The 22,561-nt window shown below is 39.3% G+C and overlaps 6 protein-coding genes across 6 annotated transcripts; 3 read left to right on the plus strand and 3 right to left on the minus strand.

The window, feature by feature from the left end:
• MELLADRAFT_71568 (uncharacterized protein) lies at positions 1–1,438 on the minus strand (the record flags this gene model as incomplete). Its single annotated transcript, XM_007408750.1, has 4 exons — positions 1–103; positions 171–342; positions 432–548; positions 622–1,438. A coding segment is annotated over one exon (497 nt), but the record flags the coding sequence as incomplete, so codon positions are not given.
• A 5,547-nt stretch (positions 1,439–6,985) lies between these two features.
• MELLADRAFT_105388 (uncharacterized protein) lies at positions 6,986–7,648 on the plus strand (the record flags this gene model as incomplete). Its single annotated transcript, XM_007408610.1, has 4 exons — positions 6,986–7,162; positions 7,255–7,347; positions 7,418–7,483; positions 7,562–7,648. 4 exons carry the CDS (start codon positions 6,986–6,988, stop codon positions 7,646–7,648), a joined length of 423 nt encoding a protein of 140 aa, XP_007408672.1.
• Positions 7,649–11,559: 3,911 nt separating this feature from the next.
• MELLADRAFT_71569 (uncharacterized protein) lies at positions 11,560–12,542 on the plus strand (the record flags this gene model as incomplete). The annotated part of the gene is made up of 1 exon (XM_007408611.1): positions 11,560–12,542. One exon carries the CDS (start codon positions 11,657–11,659, stop codon positions 12,428–12,430), a length of 774 nt encoding a protein of 257 aa, XP_007408673.1.
• A 283-nt stretch (positions 12,543–12,825) lies between these two features.
• MELLADRAFT_105390 (uncharacterized protein) lies at positions 12,826–15,511 on the plus strand (the record flags this gene model as incomplete). Its single annotated transcript, XM_007408612.1, has 7 exons — positions 12,826–12,877; positions 12,960–13,191; positions 13,264–13,522; positions 13,615–14,328; positions 14,450–15,190; positions 15,299–15,377; positions 15,483–15,511. The coding sequence occupies 7 exons, from the start codon at positions 12,826–12,828 to the stop codon at positions 15,509–15,511; spliced, it is 2,106 nt and encodes a 701-aa protein (XP_007408674.1).
• Positions 15,512–16,660: 1,149 nt separating this feature from the next.
• On the minus strand, positions 16,661–17,563 carry MELLADRAFT_105391 (uncharacterized protein; the record flags this gene model as incomplete). Its single annotated transcript, XM_007408749.1, has 1 exon — positions 16,661–17,563. One exon carries the CDS (start codon positions 17,561–17,563, stop codon positions 16,661–16,663), a length of 903 nt encoding a protein of 300 aa, XP_007408811.1.
• Positions 17,564–19,178: 1,615 nt separating this feature from the next.
• On the minus strand, positions 19,179–21,828 carry MELLADRAFT_62203 (uncharacterized protein; the record flags this gene model as incomplete). The annotated part of the gene is made up of 7 exons (XM_007408748.1): positions 19,179–19,271; positions 19,365–19,765; positions 19,797–19,802; positions 19,835–20,659; positions 20,745–21,398; positions 21,709–21,728; positions 21,779–21,828. The coding sequence occupies 7 exons, from the start codon at positions 21,826–21,828 to the stop codon at positions 19,179–19,181; spliced, it is 2,049 nt and encodes a 682-aa protein (XP_007408810.1).
• Positions 21,829–22,561: the final 733 nt, after the last annotated feature.

A 22,561-nucleotide genomic window follows, 5' to 3' on the forward strand; every position in this document is an offset into this window, starting at 1 on the left:
GAGTCGGACTTGTGAGCTCCATCAGAGTCGGACTTATGAGATCCATCAGAGTCGGACTTATGAGATCCATCAGAGTCGGACTTGTGCCTAGAGGCTACATCAGCTGGTCATGGAGGAAAAGGAATCAGTTTTGTAATCATCTATGCACAGATGAAATAAAAGAGACATACCTTTGTTGTGCTCATCTGACTCACTCGGTGAGGCTTGTTTCTTCTTTTTGGTCTGAGTTCCAAAGCCTTCATTACCATGGGCTCGTAAACGCTTCTCGGGCATAACGGTTGATACCGCTTGATATGCTGGAAAACCACCGTGTCAAATCGGCTTTGCATCAGGATTTCCACTCTATAATCAAAGCATAAGGATAAACAAAAATATATATATCGATTAGTTTTGAAACAGAGTATATAACTTGAACTGAAGATCTATCTTACCGCAATCCAACGGTCCCACCACTCCTTGTCAGCCTTAACTTCGCCGGTCATTGTATCGGTTCCAGGAGCACCAGATGACTCGATTATCTTATCGAAGGCCTTGTAAGTAGTCTTTAACTGTGAATAAGGTAGAAGCATCAGTAAGCTCATTGTTTGATGGTAATGAAAGAATACAAACACTTTGACTGACCTTTTGACAATGGTTTTTTAATCAGGTCAAACCTGCTTGGACTTTGAACCTGGTGTTGTAGTTCTCCAATACAAGCTTCCATCCATCAGACTTGAGGCCGCCATCGTTCCCCTTTCCGAGGTCCATTTGGTGCTTGATTTTGTCGATAAGATACAAGGTATGACTGTGTTCCCACGCTTCACTCCTCTTGGTTGGTTCTTCATCTTTTGATTCATCTTCATCTTTCTTCGAGTTTGATTTATCTTTTGATTTATCTTTTGATTTTGATTTGTCTTTATCTTTTGATTTTGATTTGTCTTTATCTTTTGACTTTGATTTCACTACTTCAACTCTATCGCTACTGTCTTCTGATGGTGGCATATTTGAGTGGTTGAGTATAGAAGAAGATGAGTGTAGAAGCTGAGCCAGGAAGGTGAGCAAAGAAGAAGAAGACGAGTGTAGTGAGCGAAGAAGGTGAGCAAAGAAACTGAGCCAGGAAGGTGAGTATAGATGAAGACGAGTGTAGAAACTGAGCCAGGAAGATGAGTGTAGTGAGCGAAGAAGGTGAGCGAATAGGAAGCTGAGCCAGGAAGACGAGTGTAGTGAGCAAAGAATGTGAGCGAATAGGAAGGTGAGCGAGGAAGACAAGTATAGAAACTGAGCCAGGAAGACGAGTATAGATGAAGGTGAGCAAATAGGAAGCTGAGCCAGGAAGGTGAGCGAATAGGAAGCTGAGCCAGGAAGATGAGTGTAGTGAGCGAAGAAGGTGAGCAAATAGGAAGCTGAGCCAGGAAGATGAGTGTAGAAAACTTTCCGTACGGTAGACGGGGACTTGTCCAAATTTGGCAAAAGGAAAGGTTGAAGAATAGATCAAGAATGTGATTTATAGAGGGAAAAAGGTGCTAATAGCGAATTCTTGGAAAGTGCTAGAAAAAGACTTTTTATAAGCATTTTTTGATTTTTAAAATGCTTGTAAATAAGAAAACAAACGCATTTCACAGAAAGCGCTTTCTTGGCTTTCAAGAATGTGATTTCTCACGAAAAGGAGCTTAAGTGAACGGGCTCTAAGGGATAAGTTTGGACCGGAAGAAATGTTTATGTTTCTCCTCTCGTGAAATACATAATGAAGAACAGTCCACCACTTTCAAAGGTTCAAATTTGGATGAAAATATCAAACAAGTACTTGCTAATCAAGATATTGTGCTAGATACTCTAGATAAAAGAGTAGATGAATCCTACCAAATTGCAGTAGCTGCAATGGAGTTGGTAAAGAAGCATGATGCCCTGGTGCACCGCTTGGAGAGGACTGAGCAGGACTTGAAAATCGCACAGGATGAATCTACTAGGCAAATTGCGAGCCTTGTTCAACGCCAAGATCTAATGTCTCGCCAACTGGATACTCCGTTGTCCAATCAACGGACGATAAGTATGTATATATATGCAGGTGTATATACACCAGGGGGTAATGGTCCTCGGCCTCGGCCGGTTCCTGTGACGATTTCAAAGGTTTCGTCACCAGAACCACCCAGGAAGGTGTGGAATCGGTTTCGCCGAAACCATTTTGGACACCGTTCCACCACCGCTTCTGGAACGAGCTGCATGTCAGCAACCGTTTGAGAACGGCTGCTGAGGCGGTGGTGAAGCGGTTTGTTCGACATCGGTGTCGAACATACATAGTCTTCTTCTTTTCTTCTGATTACTTTTGGTTATTCCATTTCTGATAATCCTACCTCCTTACATACTTTTCAAACACCTATCAAATCAAAATGGTTAATGGACTCAACCAATGTCCTTCTCATCTTCTACACCCATCTTTTTGATAAGCATGGAACCTATCACTCGTCCTTTGATCCTCTTGAAGTCTCATTCTACCTTTAACTGCTCTGACAACTCTAGAGAAAAGAAGACCCAATGTAAATTTGATCAACTCACTTGCGCTTTCAAAAAGGTTTTGGTGAGCTTTAGACCATGTGAGCATCGTCTAAACGGAACTGGATTATTGTATCCTAAACCGAATGAAGATGGTACCCAAGATCTTCAGATATCTAACTTGAACTAAAATAACTCGAGAAGGTTTTGAATTGTTTGATGTTACAAGATCCAAGGATTTGTTGACAACACGACTTGTATCTGAAATACAACGGTTTCTCCCAATTCGCTTATCATAACAGAAGATAGCTTGGATTTTCTTTTGTCAATTCCTCGTCCTCATCCTCATGGTGTCATGTCAGTTTGGCGAGTTGTTATTGATTGCATTCTCATGTGTGAACTATATGGCCATTATGGTGTAGAGGTGAAAGACTCAGCTGTCGACCTTGCTCGTTTTTGAGCCTGTGTTCAAGGCCCACTGCCTGATTCCCTTTTTGCAAACTCTACGCCGTACCTCAGAACGTCCCAGGGACCGTGTTCAGGGGTCACCAAGGCGGTTTGCTTGCACCGCCAAAAATGGTGATGGGAACCGCATTTGTGCGGTCCCATCTGAAATCGTCTCAGAAACAACACAAGTAGTTTAAAACCGTGACGGCAAGAAAACGGTTTCGAAAACTAGGTTTACCCCCTGGTGTATGACATCAGAGATTTTTCGTACCAACATTTAAGTACTTTGGTATGTATGAGCGAGTTACGAGTATGACATCAGTCAACCTGAGCCCCGGACCCGTCACCCCGCGGGGTCTCCGAACCCTACCCCGATAGGGGTAGGGTTCGGAGACCAGCTATAGAACCGCAATGCTTAGGGGACCCGATCGGGTAGGGGTGCGGGCTCAAGCTCAGAAGAATAACCCTACCCGCGGGGAACCCGCGGGTAAGGCGTAAAAACACTAAGACCAGTTTTCCTTCGACTGGCTCACCGGAGTTGTTCGAAAGAAAGGTTTTGATAACATTCTTGGTAAAGACAGTAATGAAAAGGCAAACAAATATGGCCAATATAGAGTCAAAAGATGTTGGTAAAGATGGTGAAGAAAAAGTAGTGAGGAAAAACTGAGGGAAAATGAGACTAATCCTCCCCATCGATCTCGATACAAACACTTAAAGGGTTTTTAACCGATGGAAAAGGGATAGGACCAAAGATACGATACCATTCCTTGATACATAATAGTATTTCAACACTGATAGAAGATAAAGATGATCTCTGAGGCACTAAGATTCTTTTTGTCTTACTAAATGCTCCTTCGGATGAGGTGCTTGTAGCAGGAATCCCCAAGTACATCTTGGCCATTTGAGCAAGGCCTGGTGAAGATCCTTCACGGAGTTTCCAAAATCCGAGAATGGTTTTTGATCGATGCGCGCGAGGCTCACCCAAGTATTGAGCTATCTCGCTTTCGATTGTGGTGGATTTGGTATGTTCTTCGGTTCCGTAGATCGCATCGTCAAGGTAAGATTTGCTCTTCTTCTTCACATGTTGTGGGATTGGAGTCGATGATGAGAACTGAGATGATTTCCTAATGAAATGTGACTTGAAATCATTCGGAGTCATTCCATAGCGACTGAAAAATGTAGCTCAATCCTGATTATACACATCAGTTCAAACATCAAAATAGAGTAAGAGCTATACATAAAGTTTGCTCACTTCGAAAAACTTCATCTTGAGTCGTGGATTGAGTATTGTCGCACAGATTGGTGCTGGTTTGCGGAGTGCATCTTTAAAGTATTCCTCAAGCTTGAGAAGCATGTCACGCGCAGCTGGTAGGAGTTGATTATGATCATATTTTTCCTGGACCTATGTAAAACAAGAAAGATTTATCAATGTTGAAATCACATTTGGGAGTTGTGAAGATGAGCAGTACATAGAAGGAACTGCACCTTCATTAAGCCCTCGATAACGACTGTATAGATGGGAATTACATCTTGCATCGTTGGGAACCTTCGTTTACACAATAGATCTGTAGCCTCACTGAGGGGTTCCAGAAAATCACACATTTGTTGAACATAGTCCCACTCGAGTGGGGTCAGAGCAAACTTGGTGGCTTCTGTACGTTCGCAATACCTCATACAGGCTGCTTTGAGTCGAAGAGCTCGTTTGAGCATGAAGTACGATGAGTTCCATCGTGTTGGAACGTCGACAGAGAGCCTGTCAATGCGATCAGTTTTGTTGACAGCTTCTTGCTCGTCCGGGTTTTCGTGTGTCTTGAACTGGAAGAATTGAAGGGCTTCATCTTGCGAAGCGATGTTTTCTGTGTCATCAGTAAGGTCGGTATCAGAAGTGGCGTCGAGGGACCGAATAAGGCCTACAAGACTTGCGAAAGCTTGACTACGTTGAGGAGTCTTTTGTGTGTATATGGCTAGTCCATGAATACGTGCGTAGATTGTACTTAGATCAACTGAAGAATTGTCGGGGGGGTTGACAATCATAGCTAATGTCGGAGGAACATGGTCTTCATCCAGATTGGAGTCATCTCCAAATACCTTAAGGCCCTCCTTTGCAGCTAAATTGATTACGTGACCACAGCATCCAAGCAGCTGGTCCTCTTCAAATTCCAGATTGGGCTCTTCCGAAAGTAAACGTCCTATCTTTTTGTTAACACTTGCATTGTCCGCAGTCAAGGCAGAAATCTTTGAACAAAGATTGTATCTTCTGACATACTTGAGGAATAGTTCAGTGAAATTTTCACCATCATGTGCTCCTGTGGTTGAGTAAGCAAACAGTTTGATCAAATGTCAGGTGACAAAACAGAATCAAATAAATGTTGTAAAACTAACCTTCAATTTGTGGCATTCCAAGCACCACATCCATTAATTTCCAATCTTTGGAGATATAATGAGCCGTAATCCCCAAAAACCCATGATTATTTGGTGAGGTCCAAGCGTCTTGGGTGAAGGCCACATAGGACGCTTCAGCAAAACATACATCCTTTATGTAGTTTTCAAAATTCTGATAGACCTTTCTACAGTGCTGAGCAATTGAATGACGCTGTACAAGCATGCCGCTGATCTGAGGATTTGCAAGTAGAAGAAGTTTTTTGAAAGACAACTTATTGACAATAGCGTAAGGAAGGTCACAGTCGGCTATAAAATAGGAAATTGCTGTTTTTAAAGTTTGAATGTTGAGTGTATCAACTGGTTCAGCCTTGAATTTCTTCAAGAATCCATCAAGACTTGATTGATTCTGCGAGTTTTCACTATGTTCAGTAATATTGTGACCTTCTAAATGAGTCTTCATTGACTTTGTACTTCCGGTGGCATCCTCCTTCATCTTCGCACCACATTCCTTGCCAGTGATAGGGTCAGAGAAGTTACATCGGTTATAGCCTTCTCCTCGTTTTGATCCGGGGAACTTTGTAAAGTGTGACCAAACAAAACTGACTCGGCCACGTTTACGTCCTTCAACTCCAGTAGATTCATCGCCAGGTTGATCGAGGATAGGAAGACCTGGGGTTGATGCTTCAGCAGAGGTACCAGATGACATGACGATAAGGGAATTTGAGCAACAGTAGGCAATAGTCTGTCTACGGAATTTAGAAATCAATCGATTATTGATGTTTTTTTTTGCTTTTTCCATCAAACTCGTACCAATGTCTCCATTATAATGTGTTGAATCAGGATGAATCTCACATGGAAGGCAGAAGTGACATCACTTGGCATTCCTATGACATATTTCAAACTCAACAGGATACTTGAATTTTACTACAACAGCTTCAAGAAGGTGCGATAATATAAATTAGCTTCGGGGCAAAGGGGCCCCGAAGCCTTCCGGGTACCCTAGGGTAGTAGGGTCGAGCTTCGGGATGCCCCCAGCCTCTCGGAGAGTGGTCGGTTAGGGGTCGGGTAGGGTTAGGGTTCACAGCTTGCCTTTCGGGTTAGGGGTCGGGATTGCTGTTACCCGCGATTTTGGCCTCGGGGCTCAGGTTGAGACATCAGTGTCTCGGAAAGTATACGATTTGATCGATAGGCTCATGACATGTAGGATCTTTGGAGCATTGAGATCGTATCAACACATCCCTCATATACATAACTCCAAAGGTGACAAAATCGTCACCCTAGTGATGCTGACGGCGATGGTCATGTGGCAGTCGAAGCAGGCAACGTGATCACCAGCGAGAAGAGCACATCGAGTGGGTCGTAAGAGAGCCTTCATCTATCGATAAGTGTCAAGTGTCAATTCAGATTCGGTCCATCACCACGATGGAAAATTGCTCAAAATTGTCTAGCGGAGATGGTCACCTTTAGCCTGATCATCCTCGGAATCATGGAAGAAATGAATCACAGGTACCATGACTCTGTATAACATCAACGTGCAAGCTATAGGGTATAAAACAGCCCCAAGATGGGTGTTCAAACACACATCTTCTCCTCACAAGCCAATCAAACAATTCATCTTAAAAATAATTTTAATCAACACTACACTACCTAAAAAACTTCATATTACTCCAATTATTAAATCTTCAAAATGTTACAATTGAACCGTATAATCTTCTCTCTTCTCGTCTCAAGTTTTGTCTTTGATCAAACTTTTTCAGCCCCGACCAATTATTTAGAGCACCAAACCAAACAGCTTTTGACTAGAGATCCCTCAAAGGGTTATGGTTTTGCAATTGATGAAACTGAAGGAACTCAAGAACCTCAAGTGAGTGAGACTGAAATGATCACCAGAGCTAAACAATCAATCTTCTTACATTCATTTCCTCGAGCTACACTTATACTCTTGATTCTTTCCAGGAACCGGGCCTGAACAGACGCAACGTTGACGAGTTGAGCGTACCAGCGACACTCGAAACTGCCGATGGGAAAACCACTAGTGCTACAGAATCCGTAAGTAACTGGATTCTCCATACCTATGATCTCGCGCAAGAAGTTAACGCGTGTTTTTTTCGAATCGCAGGCTGTAGAACATACAGTAGATGATGTACCGGAAATGAAAGGAGATGACCATCTCGCCGGAAACACCGTCAGTTTTGATTCTGCTTCACTATGAGGTGACCTAGATCATTCAGAGTCGACTCACATACTTTTTCTGTCTTCTCAGGAAAATCAAATGCAAAAGAGGGATACTCAAGACGTTTCCGAAGCTGAGACTGATATGAAGACGGAAAAGGATGAAGTTGAAGAATAATCGGTACGTTAACTTGATATAATTCTATATTTTCTTACCCTTTTCAAATTGGCTAATCAATGTATGTTCATGATTGTTAGGTCACTGACACAGAGAAGAAATGAAAAAGTCTGTGAAAGTTACATTTGACTACTGGAAATCCTAAACATGAAGATGATTAGTATCAACAGAGAATCAAAGAGGAGAAATCTGAATGTCTTGAAGTTGAGAACTCAAACGATTTTGATACATCATCTAATCTAGGTTTTAAAGCCTTTTGGTTTATCTGTTTCCATTCTCATCTTCAACTTTTTGATTTTTCTTTTGAGTTTCTTCATCTATTCTTGTAGTAGTGATATCCCTAGGGATTTTTGCTTGTATCTGCATGAATCTCTTTGATTACAAATTGATCAATGCCTAATGAGTCTTGAGCATCTATATGACAAAAAACTAATTTGGACACTAGCGAAAGAAACTTTCATTGATTAATTTGTGGAAAGGCCATGAAACTTAGAAAAACTCGACCGATGAGCTTGAACAAATTGTATCACCCACGCAAAGAAGTTAACTGTTATAATGAGTTTTCTGTAAAAAGAGAAATATGTCTGGATTTCAAAGAGATTGGGGATTCTAAAATGTGTACCCTGCTGATCCTTTGAGCCAATCTAATTCCATCATCATCATCTTTTTCAGTAGTTTCTAGTGAAAAGCTGAGATGTGATGTATCAACTCAACCAGGTTATAAGAAACTTCACCTTTTTCCACTCAAGTTGGATCGCTTGGTTCCAGTTGATTTTCACTCATCTGGTCAACCCGAGTTCACAATGTTTTTCTTATGAGATGCATTTAAGGACCATTTGTGTTACAGAGAAAGTGTGTTGGATATCAAGATGCAGGTTCTTTTAGGGCGCGTTCACTTAAGCAATTTCTGGTGAGAAATCACATTCTGCAAAATTTAAAGTGTCTATTTGGTGGTGTATGTTTCATTTTTGCATTAAAAATTTTCCAGAATGTGATTTCTGGTCAGAAATTCCTTAAGTGAACGCGCCCTTAGAATGTATGTAAGATGGAAGTCAAAGTGTCATTGGGTAATCTCAAAGTGGTTTATGAAGAATTGTAAATTTAAATTTCTCTCATGTTCATCGTCATCTACACTGGAGTGCACCACTCAGCTTAACTCGATAGTCCCTTCTCAAGCTTCAACTTGCTAATCATGCCATTCAGCTTCGATCCATCTCTAGGATCAGTGCTTAATATCAGACCTTATCCTGGAAATGATACATGTCGACTCCACTTTTACGCCTATGAAGATCAAGAGGCTTCAACGAATATAGCTGGTTCAAGAATTCCAGAGATTTGGACAGATGCCAAACTATCTGAAGAAACTGATGAACCTACTCCGATTTGGAAATCAGTAGTCTTTAAAAAGATTCAATCTTCTTCACTTACTTCAAAGAAATCAAATACAATACTTTGGCAAGCTGAACTTTGTTTAAAATCTCAATCTGGAAACTACGGTTTTACTTATCGATTATCAGTAGGAGAAGATCAGATTGAAAAGAAATTGGAATGGTTAGGTTCATTAGGTGATAATGGTCAGATTAGAGTACATGCGGATGATGTTGAGAATGAGAATTCAGTAGAAGATCGATTGATCAATGGCTTCAAAACCAATGCAACCGATGACGTCATCATCCAACACTCTCTCGATCTCACCACTCACCTTTTCACTTATCCTTCTCCTAAAAAACCAACGGATACAACTTCACCAATAGACCATCAAGAACCTTTGATCAACTTGAATGATGAAGCTTTCAATTCAATCGAAGGATTACTATACGAAAGATCAAAACCAACTTGGTACAATCCACGATCGATTACATCCTTGAATGAAGTTTCCCAGAATTTCGATACTCAAGCCATCATCTTCAAAAGACCAGTTTACGATCATTTGGCTGTAGTGATTTGGCCGATCAGTCATCCAAACCGATCATCCACTTTTCGTAGAAATTCAAATTCTCAACTAGTCTTATGCTCAAGTCTCAGTACACATGATGACTCATCTGATGATCAACCGCAAGTAGCTATCAGTATCGGTCCCGAATGGGCACTTCAGAACCTAATCAGTGCTGCTGTCGGTAATCCAGAATCGGGTGACTTATTTTCGAAAAACCTATCCCCTCAAAAGCTACGTTACTGTACCTGGAACGCTCTCGGTCCAGATTATCGATCATCAAATGTTTTTAAAGCTTTAGAAGATCTTGAAGAATCCAAACTAGCTAATCTCATTGATAGCATCTTATTAGATGATGGATGGCAAGACACATCTGGACGAAGACTTTCTGGATGGGGAGCCAAGAAGGATTGGTTTGATAAAGAAACAATATCGAATCAAAACAAACATTCAAAACATCATCATCAAACACAAGTCAATCAGATTGGAAATATCACTAAATCTGAAGAAACTGATTTGAAGATGGCCGTGGATCGGATTCGACAAACTGGAAGGGGTAACATTAAATATGTAGGTGTATGGATCACTTTAAATGGGTAAGTTTCTTTCACAAGAACCTTGAAGGGTTTCGCGTAGATCTCACTGAAGGTTGTTTTCCAGATATTGGGAAGGTTTAGATCCACAATCTGATACGATGAAACCGTTCAAACTTCAACGTTGGTCTGTTCGAAATCCAGAAGATTCATCTGATCATCAAACTGTTACTTGGTATTTACCTAGCATCTTAAGTCTCTCGGATTTTTGGAATGCGTACTTTGGATACTTGAAATCGGCTGGGGTTGATTTTGTGAAGGTTAGTTTATGTTCTAGAATCATTCTAGAAAAGAAATACATTGAGTTAATGGAGTTTTTTTCCTTTGATATGAATACTTTAGGTGGATAATCAAGCAGGGTTAGATTACATTTATCAATGTGAAAGTCATCCATCAGAATCAGCTCAGGCCTTTCGGTCCAAGATGTGGACTTCAATGAACCACTCAGCCTTACAGATCTTTGTAGTCGATCGAATCTATCCTTTAATACATTGTATGGCACATTCCCCTCAGATTTGGGGTGCTCGTCCTTCGCGTCTTATGGAATCAGGCAAACTTTCCAACTCGACAACAGCCAAATGGGTGATGCGAACCAGTGATGATTTTTTCCCTGATGAACGTAATCCAGATGCTCATCGATGGCATCTTATCTCAAACGCTTTCAATAGTCTTTTAGCATGTGGAATAGGTTTCACACCTGACTTTGATATGACCATGACCCGACATCCGTTTAGTGCTTATCATACAGCTCTCAGAGTCTTTTCACCAAGTCCGATTTATATTACTGATCGGATTGGTGAACATGATCTGGTGACAAGTCGAAAACTCACAGCTGCCTTGAAATCTGGAGGGTTTGGTGTAGTTCAGTCCACTGGAAAATCAGGGACTGTACTTCCTGGAAGGAGCCTAGGATTCAGTATGGATAGATTAACAGATGATTCGACGGCTTGGGGTTTATTGAAGATCGGAGTACCGGTTGAAGATGTGGGAGGTGGATTGATTGGAGTTTGGAATGTTAAAAATCATTTTGGGCCTGGGATGGATCTTGGAATCGATCTTATAACGAAACGAGACATTTCTGAAGCTTTGAGAATCAATCAAGTGGATAAGTATTCAAATCAGATCAAATCGATTGCAATTTATTCTCGAAACCAACGAACTTTTACTGTTCTAGATGATTTGAACTGTGATGAAGAGATCAATCAACCTAATCATTCATCTGCTCCAGTGATGACTGTTTCTTTACGAGAGAACATGTTTGATATTCTTACAATCTCTCAAGTTTGGCAAGTTTCTCAAGTTCCTGGGATTGGGATTGCTACCTTTGGTGTTTTAGATGGGTTTGGTGGATTATTTGGAATTAGACAAGTTCAAGAGAATGAAATTAAAAAGAAGAAAGTTGAATCGAAAGCTAAATCCGAAGTTAAAATAAAACCTTTAATCACAATCCAAGAAGAAAAAGATATTCAAACTTCCAACTTGATGGATCAAAAGATTATAAGGAATCCTATGAATACGTTTACACCTTATGGTAGACTTAGATTTATATATGATTATTTTCTTCAAGATCAAGTATCTAAAAAAGATTCAAGTTTGATTTTAAAAGGACTTTTACAAGATTTTTTAAAAAGACCGATTCGAACGATCTTTTTAGAAGGTTTTGCGATTTTGAAAATGACAATCGGATTAAGTTTTTTGATCACTTCTGGATTCTTGTTTAGATTCTTACCTAATGATTTTAAAGCGAATGAAACTTTATCAATCAGAAGAAGAAGTGATTCTAAAGTTAAGAAAGATCAGATGATGAGTTCTGTTGGTATAGTGAAGGAAGATGAACAAACTGAACTTTTACAATCAAACCCTCTTGATGAAGAGGAAAGAAAAGATGATGACATTGATGGGTTTAATGATCAAGAAACGTTTAAATTAAGGTTCAAAACTGCTTTTACAAGTTCGATTGGATTCGGATTGATCATTAAGAAAGCTTTAATCCAAGAAACTCTTCATCAAAAGAAAAATAATAAAGATGATGAAATCTTTAAATGTGTTAGAGATTTGATTAAGTTTAAAGTAGATGAAGAGGTTGTAGAAAGTTCATTAGAATTTGAAAGAATCAAGACTGATGAGGAATCGGATGATAAATTGGTTTATTTGGTACATTTGAATCTTGAACAGTTTGCTCAAACTCATCTGGTTGAAGTGGGTGAATCTGATTGGTTAATTGAAATTGAAGTTGTAAATTCATTCACTTTATGAATCATCAGCTTTGTGTATGTATGTGTTTGTGTTTGTGTTTGATTGAAGCTGTTGTTGTTGTTATTTATTTATTTATAAAATACAAACTCTTTTAATGAAGCTTTTTTCCCGTATTTCTTTCATTGTTTTGACATCTACATAATGTTGTTGCACCAGGGGAGGCGTTCTCGGAGTGAGCCAGACCCCTGAGTTACCGTTCGCAAATGTTGCGGCAGTGAGAATGTTCTCTCAATGTTTGTCACATCATCACCATTCGAGGCCGAGGAAGGGTTACCCCGTGGTGTATAGCAGAATTCATTTCCATTTGAATAAAATCCTACTACAATGTACTGGAGTTTGATTCAAGAGTTCATTGGTTGAGACTGAGACTGATTGGTGTTCTGTTTCTTCAAACGATGGCCGATTCAACGACAAGTTTACCTCTTTTACCAATCCCACCACTCAAGGGTAACTATCTCTTTCTTTTGATTAGATCCAGTACCATCACTTCAAACTAATCCATCATCCAATCTTCATTTCTCATCATCAGATACTTGTTCACGTTACTTAGCAGCACTTCAACCACTTCAATCTACCGAAGAACATCAAATCACAAAATCAATTGTCGCAAAGTTTTTAGAAACTGATGGTCCTCTCTTACATGAAAAATTATTAAATTATTCTTCAAATCGTTCATCTTATATTGAAGAGTTTTGGTATGAAGCTTATTTACATCATACCAATTCAGTGGTCCTTAACTTGAACCCATTCTTCATTCTAGAGTAAGCACCATCCCGATTTCTTCATGTTCTCTAAACTGATGGGATTTGGGTTTGGGTTTTGGTTTTGGTTAGAGATGATCCTACTCCATCTAGAGGTAATCAACTTACAAGAGCTGCATCTTTAATTTTAGCTTCACTTAGTTTTATAGATGATTTACGTAACCATCAACTTGAAGCTGATTCGATTCGTGGTACGAAACTTGATATGAGTCAATACTCTAAATTGTTTGGTACGGCTAGGATTCCTACGTCTAATGGTTGTCAAATCAAAACCTTTAATGAAAGTAAACATGTGGTTATCATGAGACGTGGTCAATTTTATTGGTTTAATGTAAGCTTTCTTGTGTCTTTTAAACTGTCTTTTGTTTTGTTTTGGGTATTGATCGATTGATTTTGATGTGTGTGTGTTTTGGTTTTTTGAAGGTATTGGATTCACAACATAGACCATGTTTAACTGAACGAGATCTATTGAACAATCTACATTCGATCATTCAAGATGCCGATCAACTTCCAACCTCTGAAGTAGCTGAAAGATCAATCGGACTCCTCACCACCGAAACCCGACCGATCTGGGCTTCGATCAGATCCGAATTATTAATGAATTCGAATCCGAATTCAGATTACTTAAAGATCGTAGATGAATCACTCTTTATAGTATGTTTAGATGATAGTAATCCGATCACAGCCAATGAGATGTGTTCAAGTTTTTTAAGTGGAACGACTCAATTAAATCCTAATGGAAAACAAATCGGAACTTGTAACAATCGATGGTATGATAAATTACAATTAATAATTTGTAAGAATGGAACAGCTGGAGTGAATTTTGAACATTCTTGTGTAGATGGTCATACAGTACTAAGATTTATAGGTGATCTTTATACCGAATTGATTTTAAGATTTGCTTCTTCTATCAATTCGAAATCTAAAACTTTATTTAAATCTAAGGTTTCTAAAGAAGAAAGAATCGAATGGAGACCTAAAAAATTAAATTGGATCTTTTCTAATGAATTGAAAACCGCTCTTAGGTTTGCTGAAACTAGATTGTCAGATTTGATTTGTCAGAATGAAGTCAAAGCTTTAGAATTTGATGGGTTTGGTAAACAATTCATTGTTGCTCATCAACTTTCACCTGATGCAGTAAGTTTCAATCTTTGTCTTTCAATCATCTATTTTTCTGGAAAACCCCATCCTAGTTTAATTTAAAAGGTTTCAAAAGCTCTCTTGATCTTTTTTCCTTTGCTTTGATGATTCTCTTCAGTTTGTACAAATGGCATTTCAAGTTTGTTATTTTTCATTATACGGTAAATTCGAATCAACTTATGAACCAGCCATGACTAAATCATTTCATCATGGAAGAACCGAAGGGATTAGATCAGTCACACCTGAATCTGTGAAATTCGTCCAAAAGTTTTGTTCAGATACAAGTATAAGTGAAAAACTCAAATCATTAAAACTTGCATGTGAAACTCATAGTACATTAAGTAAAAGATGTGGAAATGGATTAGGACAAGATCGAATCTTATATGCAATGTTTATACTATGTAATGGAGAAGCCACGATTTTTAAAGATTCAGGGTATGGTTTATTAAATCATTCAATCTTAAGTACATCTAATTGTGGAAATCCTTCATTAAGGTTTTTTGGATTTGGTCCTGTAGTAGATGATGGATTCGGATTAGGTTATATTATTAAAGATCATGGGATTTCATTCGTTGGATCTTCTAAACATAGACAAACTCAAAGGTTTTTAGATTGTTTGAGATCTTATCTTTTAGAAATTCAAAGAATGTTAAGAATCGAATTTAATGAATCGATCGAATTGCCTGTCTTAGTTGGAGTTAGAGATCAATTTAGTCCGATTCAATCGATTCAATCGAGACATTCTACTGATTATAAATGGACAGATCATTGGGGTAGAATTCATAAAGGTAATCAAACGAAAGAAGAAGAAAGGAAAGTCGAAGATCATGAGGTCTTGAGTGAAGGGTATGGATTCTTTGTAAGCGAATTTTTATTGATTTTCAACTGGTTTTTGTTGATGGTTTTCTTCATCAGAGATTAATTGATGATGGTTTGTTTTTTTGGGGAATTGGATCTGTGTTTTTAGGATTTAGGTGAGATTGATTGGTTAGCTGATCGAAAAAATCCTATTGATCGTAAAGGTAAGAAGTTTAATAATCCACCAGGTTAGTGATTTTGTTTCTTTTACATTTATCTTTTTTTTCTTTAACAAGAGATATCATTGATTGATTTTTTTGTTTTTGTTTTTGTTTTTGTTTTGGTTTGAATAGAATCTATACTTGAAAGAGTCGAAGGATGATATTCATTGTAAGAAGTGAAGAATGAAAGAGGTTTATTTGGAAGTAAATAAAGGAGGAGAATTTCTAGTTCAGCATGATCAACTCTGATCTATTTCGTTTTCGTTTTGCAAAGCATTGTAGTATGAGTTATGAAATGGTAGTATTGTAAAGAAAAAAAGTTTGTTGTATTTTAAGTTTTTGAATGATTTGATTTTGTTTTTATGTATGTATATGTATATATTGAATTTCTTATCATCATTCTTGACTATGTATTGGTAATGTATGATTTATGAACCGGTTTATGTTGGTTGGGATAGGAAAATTGTTTGGGAAGGTTGATTTGGGAAAGGTACATATAGACTTGGTTGAGGGTTGATACATATCACCTTGAAAACTCTTGACTTTTAGTTCTTTCTTCTATTGATATTGAATTGAGATATACTTGCACCTTACTACGGGAGTTGGAGTTTGGTAAAATTTGATGTTGCTTTAAAGCCGCGATGGCAAAATATAGCAAGCAAATGATGTTTTCAAGAAACTGAAGATCATCGGCCTGTGAAGTCTCTGTAACTCATTTTTCAATCAATTTGGGCCACATGAGTGAATTTAATGGTGTGGCCGGAGGAATGAAGCTAAAAAGATCTTATAGGCAATCAAAAGTTTGAAATGGTTCAAGATTTCATAATCTTGAAGATACAGTGCAATTTGATTGAAAACGAGATGGTGAAATTTTTGATAATTTTCCCAAAAAAAAATGAATAACTATGATATAAAAATCCGAAAACTAAGTGATATGACAAAACTGAAGACATCCTACAACATTGAAATTAGTAACTGTTACTTTGAATCAAGATGGAAAAAGTGAAAATTAAAAATTAATAGTGTATGATAGTTATACAAAAAGTGCGAAAATATTAGGTGTTATGCTTTACAAGTGACACAAATAGAAAGAAATGAGAAATTAAAAAAAGGATATGAGAAATCGAAAAAAGGAAACAATCGAGTGAATTGAACCGAGGTTTGAAGAGATTTTGAATGGATTTTTAACCAAGATCAACGGTTCTGAAAATGATAACATCATGTCAGCTTTTAGCTCAAAAGGCAAAAGAAAAAGTTGAAGAGTAAAACTTACAGCTCGCTTCAAAGGATGCCATTCACTCCTTCAAGAGTCATGAAGCGTATTTCAATTGACTAGAGATACAGAGCTTGATCCGACTTTTTATCAAAGGAGTTTCCTTAGAGGGAGATAGCATTACGTTGACGAGTTCTTTCCGGCTATCGTCGCAGGCGAGTCCTGAAGAGTTCGCAAGTTGATATGAGGTCGTGAAAATCTCCCGGCCATCCATGTCCCTCCTCCTCGGTCCATCGACCACGCGTGTTGGTGAGGGTGCCACTTCAGTATTGCAGTGACGTTTTGGCTGGCGCTGTCCAACATCAGCGAGGATTGATGACCCGCTACGACCACGCTTTACAGGCCCAGAAGAATGTGGGATCGGTTCTTGATCTTGGAATATCTTTGAATCCTTTCCAATTGATGCTGATGGGTTCTGATTGATCTTCAGCTTGATCACAAGGGGTTCTCGAGGTGATCGTAAGATGGCAAAGATCCTTTGTCGTTTTGGCTCTTTTGATAAAGTGACATCTTCGGCTGATCGTTTCAATGATGCCATCGGCCTCACATAGTAAGGGCCCCAAGTTAAGCCGCGTGGAGCGTCCGTTCGTAAAGGGAACGCCCATTTTCTCCAATGTTGTCTCCATTCCGAGCGGTCTGCATCGTCCGAGATATCTGAAGCGATCAGTTTGGGACCTTGGACCGTAGGAGGCAACGTCTTGGGGCCAACTCCACAAGTGAACCGAACGTTTTGATCCCTCTCCGGTCCATCGCGGTTGAAAGCCATGTTCAAATGGAATTTGGACGCGTCTTCTGTCATACAGATTGGCTTGGTTGAAGGCACGCGACGTTCGAGAGACGGAGGAGGAAGATATCTAGTCCAATCGCCCGAGCTATTGCCAAGTAAAGCGTTTAAGTCGGCCTTTGAGTACAAGTTTACGTTGCGAGTGGGGTTGGTCATGGTAACTAGTTCAAGAAGAGTTTATAGAGAAAATGAGGATAGTATGAGATTGAGAGAGGAATGTGTTTGAAAGATAAGATGACTTTGAAGAGTAGAAATGCGTAAAAGGTAATTGGGTAAAGTCTGATAAGACGATGAGGTGTGATGTTGCAGTGAGCTGAATGTGACGGGGAGGAAGAAAAAGGCGTCCTTTAAATAGGTTGGAGGATCATGGATTGATTAGCTGAACTCCGGTAGACATCGTCACGATCCGTTCGTAAGTGAACTGGCTCGGATTGTGATCTTGACTTGATTGTTAGTTTCAGGGCATATCATCAGGGCAGCAAGCATTCTTGGCCTGTGGATTGTATAACCTTCCTTGTGAAGTGGGCTTGTAAATACCTTTTTGTGTGTTTTCTTGCTGGCGGCCTTTAGCAAAACTGTCAATGGTCCATGTCATAACCGTCTTGATGTGGCTGTTCCTCAGCTCAACGACCTACCACGCGCCAAGAAATCTACAAAGGAAGTATACTCAGTCAAATATGTATGTCAGATTGACCATTCACTTGAACAAGTACGACAAATCGCGATAAGTAAACACTAGCTACTGTCCAAAGCTTGCCACGAGGTATTAGAATCGGCCCTATCTTGTGGCTCAGGAGAAAAGGGACATATCAGTGACTCACTCGAATTGCTATCATTGAAGTCAAAGAAGGATCTAGCAAGTAGCAATTTTCGCTTTGCCGTTTCAAGTGATCTCTCCAAATTCATAATCATATTTTTGCAGGACGCAAATTACACTGATTGACCCTTGTGCCCATGAAGCCCAAATCACATGCGATTTGATGCACTTGAATTCGATCTCGAAAAGAAGCTGGTTTGATGCGATTGTAAGTTACTTCAATATCAGATGGCTCAAGCTGATAAAGCATAACTTTGGAGGGTACCATTGCACTCCATGAAAACATATATTTAGTACTCGGCCTAGCAAAATAAAAATGCCAATAGTACCAGAGATCCACAAGGGTTCACAAAAATATAAAGGTGGCTGGAGCCCCCTATGCTTTCCCATCAATTTTACCACCCATATTTTTTACATTTTTGTTCTTGTCTGATCTTAGAGTTCAAGACATCCCAAAGAACACCGGTGCCAAAGAAAACAATATAGTTTTATGTCATGTCAGAAATTCGAGAGACCCATCAAGGTGTCATCCTACTAACATATAAAAATGGCAGGGATGGCGGGATCAAAAGGATTATTACGAAAAGAAACGCTGTTAATGTAAGATTTTCATTGACAAAAGACAAGTTGGTGATGTCGATATGGATGAACAAAGGAAATTATGGGCGTGTCAAACGATCACACTGATTTCCTTGCTGTGCTTCTTGACCTTACGGAAAGGCCTTGTAAGAGATGGTCATCTATAAAAGATCTTTTTGTAAACTCGAGATGATATCGTTACTCAGCTGGCCACGATTGCCGTATGTCAATTCGACCTATGTATATCAACTACCAGGAAAGTACCTATTCTTTGTATATGATGATGATAGGTTATATTGATTATTTCAATGACCTTCATGTACTTTTAAAGATTGATTCACCTTACTTGCGCAGATATCAGTGTTTGAAGAAAGGTCAATGGGCTATGGCTTTGTGAAAAGATACAGCCCACTCTCTTAGACTGTCTGGATGAATTTCCCTCTCTGCATTTTCCAAGTGCTCAATGGTCTACCCAGGATGTGGTGGTTTTGAACAGCAAAGGAGAAATCAATACCAAGCTTTGATTGTCTTTTCAAGTTGAAAATCATTCATCAAACTCACACTTTTAACATTTTGAGCAAATTTGGAAAAAACAATCGGTGCAACTCCTGATGCACCTTTTGTGTTTTGCAAAACCAGTTCTGCACATCTTTTGATTATTTCACGGAAGCCGGGCTTGAAGTTCAAGTTCATCAACATGATATGCGCACATGCTTCATGATAGGATATCAAATGAATGTACGCTTCAAACAACATCACATCTACATATGGCCTCATTTCGAAGTAATCATCAATCACGCGCTGAAGTTGCATTGCCATTCCCAATGTGTTTTCATTCACTTTCCATGGCAGGCTCATTAGACCAATTGCGATTGTGCTGAGGTGAGTGGCTTGATGTTTTTGCCGACCGAGCATCTTACGTGCAAACAAAACTCGTCGACCACCTGACACCAAACCAGGTACTAATGGTTTCAAATACGATACGTCACTCACTATGACCTATTCAAAGACGAGTTTCGAAATCAACCTACCAGCTCTGAGTAAATAATATTCAAAGTCTGCAAGTGTGGTACCGTTTGTCTCGATGCCAGTATAAAGCCTTTCCCAGATCTCTGCAACTTGAGGTGGAATTCCATTGTGTGTCTGAGTCTCTTCGAACATGACGCTCAAGATTATAGGACTGAAGAAGCTCTTTGCCATCAAAATTCGATGGATTCTCATTAGGTCGTTGATTCCATGTCGCTTAGATTTCATGACGTTTATGACTGATTGAACATCTCCCTTGCTGAGTCCCTGAATTGGATCTCCGAATTTATAGAGCGTATCTCTAACTCTTACTGCCGTATCGCACGGCGAGAAATAATCCTCAATATCTTTTTGAGCGTATATCATATAAAATTGTACTCGAAACTCAGAGTTTTGAATGATTAATCTTTCTAGATTGGTTCGGATTTCAGGATTGTGAGTTGACAGATGAACACAAACTTCTGTAGCAAAGAATTTCTCCCAACTAGTAATCTCCTGGTCTCCCACAAGTTTTATTAATTCACTCATCATAGCTGGAGTTTTTTCTTTCGAGACACTTCCAGTTAGGTACTCTTCAATGATTTTTTCAATCGTGGTCGATTCGGGTATAGAATGTTCTTCTTGCTTTAGCATATGATGATGACTGAATAACCGAGCTCGTGCACATCTCTCCACAAGCTCTAGAGGACATACAAAGTGATCATCAGAAAAAGAAGTATAATCAGCTATTCCCAGCGAAATTAAATCACCTGGATCTGCTGTTTCCTTGCGTTCTTTTGATGGAGATAATGCGAATTTCTTGACCTCATTCATAATGTTTTCCTGCAAGTCTGAATGAAGATTATGTCAGGCGTCGATCACATGGGATTATGTTGATAGAATGGTGATTTAAATGATAATTGAAATATGTTATACCTGTAGTGAAAAAAAGGAAAAGATATACTTGATAATCAAGGACATCTTCTATATCGTGTCCATGCGCAGCTGCATAATCATTTAAACCATGTAGCACTCCTAAAGGCCAAACAGCATCCATGTAATGTACTCTGTCTTTTCGAAGTAATCCATGAGCATAGCTCAGACAACGTCCAACCAAATCTCGGTTGAAATTGCCTCTAAAATATGAGGCTGATTTTATCTCAGAGTTTAGCTGTATGATTAATGTAGCCAAATGTTGTATACTTTTATAGCTAGCTGCGGTCTTTACTTGTGGTGCTAGTTCAAAAAATGGATTGCGAAAGTTTGAAATTTTGGAGGAAGATTTTTCAGAAGGAGGTTTGGTGGAATAAGATGGTCCAGAAGATGAACCCGAAGAGGAGTATTTTTCAGAGGAAGGAGGTTTTGTAGAAGCCGGTTTTGCAGAAGAGGAACTTGTAGAAGAATATTCTTTAGCTGGAGGAGGTTTTCTGGAAGAACTTTTTGCGGAAGATGAACCAGCGACATCCTCCCTGAAAGATCCTCTAGAATCAGAATATGATCTATGAAAAGATGAAGTTTTGCGAAAACTTCTTTGAGAAGAGGATCTAGAAAAGAAAGATGCAGGAGAGAATATCTTTTTCAATGATGAACCTGTAAAAACAGACCCAGTAGAGAATGAGCCTGTTGGAAAAAACTTTTTAGATGCAGACTTTGTAAACGATGATTTTTTAGAGGAGGAATGGTGTATGTGCCAGTCTTTTATATTTCCTTTTGTGTGGAGCTTCATGCCACCCCAAAGATCAAGCCCATTGATGTGATACGGAAAGAAGATGAGAATGGCAAGAAAGTGAAATAATGACGGTATCTCCATGATACCTCACTTTTGGGAACATGGATTTGAAAGGGACGCCTAGTAGGCTCTATAAGCCTCGTACGCAGCCGCTGTGGCATACAAACCTACCATTGACAGTTTCCTTTACACTTGATTTTGGTTACATGAAGAAGTGCGTCAAGCACATAAGACTGCTTACCAAGCATAGAGACGGAACATCACTTTTACGCAAATGTAAGAACGAGACATAACTCCACAACTCTAAAACACACTTTTAAGCCAATAATAGTCTATAACGTGTCACAGTGATAGAAGACATATAAAAGTTTTGGAGATAACGGTTGTATGAGATAACCGCAGCAAAATCTGCTGTCTGCATTACAAAAGCAATGTAAAAGCGGAGAGTCCCGTTGCTCTTATCCCGCTATCCTAGTTTTTATTTCGTTATGTCTATGATGGCGATTCAGAGTTTTCAGAATCAGCGAGAAGCAAAAACAGAAGGAGCAAGACTCAAGATCAAAAGCAGGATCAGTGCTGGATATTTTTTGATCTTAGCATTGTGATCGGTTCAATTACACATTCATATTGATTTCGGGACCCCAGACTAGTGACTGAGACTAGAGAAAGTCACTTCTTCACACATCTCGGTGATAACATTGCCACGACCTCGGCATAGTTTTCTGTCTATCACCAATCTGAGAAACAGGCTGGTTAAGAGATTGTCTGGCACATGTTGTCAGGATCATATGCTGAGACAAAAAGTGACAACCACGTTTTGGTAAATTGATTACAGGCTCTTGAGAGAGAGTTCATGGCCATCAAACACATCATCACAACGTATAAGCCAAAGTCAATCTGAGGATGTATGTAAGACCTGTGAGGGATTTCTTCCGCAGCGTGGATATCAATTTTTGTTTGAGGACCCAGAACGCGGCCGTGAGGGGCGTGATACCACGCAGCTTAATGGGGTATCATATTGAGG

The sequence above is a fragment of the Melampsora larici-populina genome (assembly GCF_000204055.1).
Source record: "Melampsora larici-populina 98AG31 unplaced genomic scaffold MELLAscaffold_13, whole genome shotgun sequence".
NCBI lineage: Eukaryota > Fungi > Basidiomycota > Pucciniomycetes > Pucciniales > Melampsoraceae > Melampsora > Melampsora laricis-populina.